The sequence below is a fragment of the Chaetura pelagica genome, unplaced genomic scaffold (genome assembly GCF_000747805.2).
Source record: "Chaetura pelagica isolate M959 unplaced genomic scaffold, ChaPel_1.0 scaffold15, whole genome shotgun sequence".
Classification (NCBI taxonomy): Eukaryota; Metazoa; Chordata; class Aves; order Apodiformes; family Apodidae; genus Chaetura; species Chaetura pelagica.
This window is the reverse complement of record NW_009953507.1, coordinates 1,504,587-1,510,855: the sequence shown is the minus strand read 5'-3', so window position 1 is coordinate 1,510,855 and position 6,269 is coordinate 1,504,587. Positions and strand designations below refer to the sequence as shown.

At 33.0% G+C, this 6,269-nt stretch overlaps 1 protein-coding gene across 2 annotated transcripts in view; it reads right to left on the bottom strand.

The window, feature by feature from the left end:
- The window catches only part of BRD1 (bromodomain containing 1), a 50,469-nt gene that overhangs the window by 24,180 nt on the left and 20,020 nt on the right, over positions 1-6,269 (bottom strand). The window contains exons 6-7 of one of the 2 annotated variants that reach the window (XM_009999450.1): positions 5,941-6,201; positions 2,270-2,374 (exon numbers count right to left, since the gene is read on the bottom strand). In XM_009999450.1, coding sequence (XP_009997752.1) covers positions 2,270-2,374; positions 5,941-6,201 — 366 coding nt within the window. Of the gene's footprint in view, positions 1-2,269; positions 2,759-5,940; positions 6,202-6,269 lie in introns of both variants that reach the window. The other variant, XM_009999449.1, reaches the window with a different exon arrangement.

Below are 6,269 nucleotides of genomic sequence, written 5' to 3'. Positions count from 1 at the left end.
ATCACGGCTCAAAACAGCTACAAACTGCAAATTACTTAAACAAGTGTGGAGATAAGTTTGAAAATAATATGAGGAGTTAAACCTCCAATGTGAAAGTAAAACATCTGGTTGCTAATGAGAAACACATCACAGGAATATGATCTGATAAGCTGACATCCATATGAGCCATATATGCCTAAAAAACTATGTACTATTAAATAATAACTGGAACACCTTCATGTGGATTTAGTTTGGCTAAAACATTTCATTTCACATACAAAGTCTCTATGTATGAGCTATAAAAAAAAAACCAAACATAAATATCCCATAAGTATCCATTCTACTTAAGTTTAACTGTGTATATTCAGTAGCTTGAGGAAGAGGCTACAGAAATAAATAAATAAATAAAATTAAAAAAACCTTTTCAACTTTTAGCTTTTATTCCTGTTACTAGTCTATATATTAGATTAAAAAACAACCTAGACATGCTGAAAATGAGAAGAGTACTCAAATTAGAATAAACGATACAAAATTGTTTGGGCTTTTTTGTTTGAAGATAACCAAAAGGATGTTCGCCTAACATACAAGTACCTACAGAGACAGAAAAGGTACAAAACTAGATATTTATAATTTATTCTAAATATTGTAGGGTTTTAGTTTTTAGTCAAGTTAATTTTGCTATATAATAAAAACATTTTCCCCAAATAAACAATTAACAATGTTCAATATAAAAAATTCAAGGAACTAGTACTAATTCCTGATGTGATCCAGCACAAAACGATCCACTGTGCGTGTGATAAAACACAATCTGCATAATGGTAAATAATGAAATTATTTAGATTAAAGACTGGTAAACTGGAATGTTCTAAAACCAAACCTTTTAATATTCTTAATAAGGATAAATTAATTTCTATCATCACACTGCCTTCACATGACTCCTACTTCAGAACTGCAGTACCAGATCAAACCTACATACTCCTTCCAAGTTTTTATGACAAGGAATGAAAACTGGGGCTTCTCCAAGAGGCGAAACAAAGAAAGAAATGAAAATAAAAATTAGAAGGTCTCCCCCCTCCACCACCAAATCTTACCTGTATTTTTCATGCTATGACTGAAGCATTAGGATAATTTTCCTTCTCACTTGATCATTAAAAATACCCACCCCAACCAAATACCTCTTTCCCCATCCCCCTACTCCCCTCAAAAAACCCCCCAAAAAACTCAAAAATAACCAAACAAATAAACCCCAGCCAATCATCCTTTTCCCTCAAACTACAAAAATAACAACCAGCTTTTGGAGTGCATGTTCACAATGGATGTTCAAATTACATTCCTGTATTTTTCATTCAATGTCACCAAAAAATCACATGCTGTTTTCATAACTGCATATGGCTTATCAACAAGACAATGAAACAATGTATTTCAAAGGTTAATATTAAAGTCATAGCACTAGTCATGGATAACGTTAAGGAAATACATTAAGTAATTTCCTTATGCTGGTATTCCTCCTCAAAGTTTTCTTCAAACTTCTCCAATAAATAGTACTATGGTTCACTACGAAAAGGTGTAATTAATGTCTTCAACTGTACTGCACCAATGAATCAAGGTAACATTTTTAAATGTTTTTTAGAGAAGTCTCACTAAGAGTATCTTAGATTCTTTATTTTCTTCAAGTCCACAAACAAAAGAAACACAGGAAATATTATACTTTGGAATTTTAACACTTCCATAAACACATGGGTATACAAAGAACCTCATACACTCACATTACTTTTCTAACATTAACATATGCTTGGAGTACACTACAGCAAAATGAAGTTACACATGGAATATGTATTTTTCCATGTTCCTCCTTTTAAGAGTTCTTGTTTTGGCACCATATATGAAATTTCCATGTAATTTAACAAGGAATTTCCAAAAAAAGAAGCTGATGCAGCTTTCCTATCAGTTACAACAAAAAGAAATTGAAAAAATGCTTTAGAAAAAAATAAAAATAAAATAATAATAAATAATAATAATAATAAAAAAATGACTCACCCATACATATAAACTTTAAGATTCCATTGCTAAGTTGAAAACTGTGGAAAAGTAAAACTTGGTTCACTAAGTCTAACTATAAGGGCCAACACAAAAACAGATCAGTAATTTTCTGAACAGTAACTGCTCAACTATAAGCAAAAACTTGTCAAGTGGTAAAACCTGAAGATTAACAATTACAGGTATGTAAAAGAAATAAAAGATCGGTTAACTTTCAAGATGTATCCATTCAAGGAAGTGTTGTAACATTTACCTGTATCCAAGCGCTTTACAGGGGACTCATCATCAACCTCAGAATCTCCACATGCACTCCTTGATCTTTTCCTTGGGTGCAGAAGTGTCTCCAACCTTGGAAGGACTACAGACAAAAAGGTTTTGGTCCCTAGCTGTGGAGAAGTTGGCTGGGTTTCAGTGTTCTTTGCAGACTTTTGGGGGCTTATACTTTTCGATTTGCAGAAGAGAATGGATGTACGTCTGTTTACATCAGTTGATGACTCAGCTACAGCAGAAACAGTCGACTCATTGAGATTACTGTCAAGTAAGTGTTCTGGAGTGTGTCCATTTATTTCTTTCTGAATGGAAGTACTATATAATTCATTATCAAATTTTACTCTTTTGTAAAGCTTACTCTGCTCTGGATTGAGTTCTACTGGTTTGAGGGTTGGTGGTTCTGAATTAGTCTCCAAGTTTGAAGGAAGAGGTAATGCATCTGATGGTTCAAGTTTAGGGGGAGATTTATCTCCTGAAAAAATTATAAATAGAGTGTGATTTTTGAAAACCTGTAGTTATAAAGTCTATTATAATAACTCACTATAAATGTGCAGCCCACCAAATAAACTGTTGTTTGGAAACAAAGCATAACATTTTAAAAACAAAACTTGTCTACCAACAATCTGTCCTAGTTAGTAGTTGCTACTTTTTATACTGGGAATGTAACAGGGATAGAAAAGTAGGTGTTTATAGTTGGAGTTAACAATTTACACCTGGGTAAATACTTTTTATTTCTCATGCAGTTATGTTAGTTTCATTAACTAAAAACTAAGAAATCTATTTTTTTAAGTAGAAAGTTGGGGTGGTGGATGATTATCTGTTAAATGCATTACACTGCCATTCAAGTAAATTTGTTATCTCTTTCACCTTACAAATATTCACCTTACCTGCCTAAGACAAATTTTACCAGATAAGCATTTAGAAAAAATAAATAAATAAAAAAAATATTTGTAACCTAATCTACTAGAGTGAGCTAAAGTGCACTACAAAATTTACAGGAAGATAGTATTTGCAAAGCTGTTTTACAGTTGTGACTAGAAGTTAATCTACCAAAAATTAATTTTAAAAAGAGGAGGAAAAAAACCCAAACACCCCACCCCTATGTCTTGCACTCAATTGGCCACTAGTTGGAAAATACACACTTGAAAATGCAGACTTTGCAGGAAAAATCAGAAAAAACAACTCTACCATTTTTTCTTACTCACTTCTCCCCCTCCCTTTTTTTGTTTAACGTGATCATATCAGAGTCGATTCCAATAAATTAATGCTCAGAAAAGACAATGGAGACAGAACTGTGAGCATATAAAACTTGTTTCAGTTTTTCATCCCAACTGATAGGGAAGGAAAAGAAACACTCTACTGTTGCTGCATTCCCAAATACAAGTAGAAGGACTTCCTATCTCAGAATTACCACTCAAGATGTTACAACCTTCTTTCTAGCTTTCAGAAGAATCTTTTAAAATATAAATTAATAATAAGATGCTTTTTCTATAATAACTGTATGAGACCAACATAATGTTTATGCTATCACGTGAAACTTTTCAATTTAGTTAGTTTTTCTATGTCACCTGAAGCAAGGTGTATAAAACCAAGAGTTTAAGGCCTGTATCTGTAGTGGATTAAATATTACCTCGATATTGTTTTGGTTTTGGCTCAGCAATGCTTATTTGGAAATCAATTAGTTCTAAGTGCAGAAAAATCTCTGCTCCATTGTTTCAGCTTTAATCAAACACTAGCATAGCTCACACTAAAAGCATATTGGTAAAATAAAGTGTGACTATGCTCACATCCTTTGAAGGCATCCATGTATTAGAACTGATAAATAGTATTTCAGGAAGACATTTACAATTAAGCTTCGGATAACCGTATCTAAAGTACTACACCAATCAAAAAAGCCTGGTCCAAGTTCATACTTCCTTGTGAACTATTTTTCTGATTTTCTTACAATTAATTAGAAAATATTCACAAAAAAATTTAACCACATAGAAACCACTTGAGAACTACTTAGACAATAAAACCTAAATTTCATGGGGTCATTCTGGTACTGTATTTTTCACATGATCAGAAATTGAAAACAGAATTGCAAGGGGGCAATTCACAGCTCTTCTAAAATCAGTTCCTGTAGAAATCCTGGGCACAGGACTCTACTACTTTACTCATCTTTGGCATTTTGTATACTTCACTCCTCTAGGTTACCTTCCATTTCAGAATCAAAGTTTGAACTAATGACTATTACTCTTCACTAGCTCAGAACTGTAACAACAATGCCAATCACCTCTGGATTATGTTCTTCATTATGCATTTTTTTTAAATGCATACTGTAAATGGAAGAAAACAGCTACTGCTCACTTCCAGACTATTTTTAGCACAACAGCTGCACTGAAAAGCTGTGTCACAAAAATGTTAAGCTACAAGTAAAAGAAGTTAGTGCATTCATTATCTGCCAGAAGCTATATTCCTAAATAACTATATGCAGTAGCATCATCACTTAAAGATTAGAATAAACAAAACCAAACCAAATTTTAAAAAATAAACATTAAACATTTTAAGAATTGAACAGCCTCAGAGCAAGATAAGCATACTGATCCATGTATACTTTTTCTACTACTCCTGTTCAAATCTCAAGCAAGTTATGTTTGAAGAGCATTTTTGTAGTCACTAAGAATTTAAAGTTGCTCTTTGAATGGCAGTTAAGGACAGTCATTTTATTGACTTCACCTTTCAAAAATTTTTGGTGGCACCAAGCTGCACCAGACAGACTTTTATTTAGTTCCATGCTTCCACCTCCCCTTGAGCTCTTTCCTCCTCCCACTCAATGTACTTACTCAAAACAAAACACTTCCAACTCTCTTACAGAAAAAAAGTTAGCTTTTTAGAGAAGAGCTGATTGTGAAATAAATGTGGCAGAAACTTTGTTGTCATTTTTTAAAATCAGCAATAGAGTCCTCAGAAACTGATTTAAAAGCTAAACATGCAAATATGATATTCAACTGAAATAGTTGGGTCTTTCTAGTTTATTGCTTTTGTTGAAAACAATGTATATTAGCCAAGAGAGTAGACACAGTTTTGAGACATTGCTTTGAGGAGGAAGAGAAGCGCAAAGAGAAGGGCTTGGTTAGATATGACTGACTGGGATTCTACAAGATAAATTTTGTTATGTTCTATCAACAGTTACCTTTATTTAAATAAATAAATAAATGAACGCCCTAACCCAAACCTATCCTCCACCCTCCCAAGAACTTGAAGTAGTGAATAAAAACATTTACAAAAGACATTACAATGGCCATAGTTTTCAGCACTACTGACCTAGACTCATGTGACCCCTAATATACTTCAGCATTTAAGTGCATTTTTGAAAGTACAATGATTTTCCACTCAGGTATTTTCCATTCCTTTTCATATTAGATTGTACTTTCATTTCTCAACATCTGAATTTTTTCAAAGCCTTACTACTGAGACAAATAATGGAGGGAGGTTTTGTTTAAAAAGATTCTAATATACTTAAAATACTTGCTATGACTTGATAGCTATTTGTCGATTTAAAAATTAAATATAATACTAATTCATTACACTTATTCCTTAATTCACATCATTTAAGTATCTGACTGAAGAGTTTTACAACAGTACTAACTTAAACATAATTTAAAATCTTACCTTCTTCTTCTCCATCTTGTTCTAGTGGTGCACTTTCTTCTTCAAAACTTCCAATACCTGATTCTATTTGAGGAGCTTGGTTGTGTTGCTGACTTAGTTTGTTGCGAATAATGCTGATTTCTTTCTTTAACAGCTTTGCTCTTTTGCTCCTTGACCCACTGGATTTCATTGCACAGGTAAGATCAAGTTTTTCTAGCAACTCTCTCAGCTGTTCTTCCAAGGACATATGCACTCTGTTTGCAGGATTCAGTAACCTATCCACTGAAGTCAAAATACGTATAATTGAAAATGCATTAGTTTCCCAGAATATTTCCCAGTATAACAATACC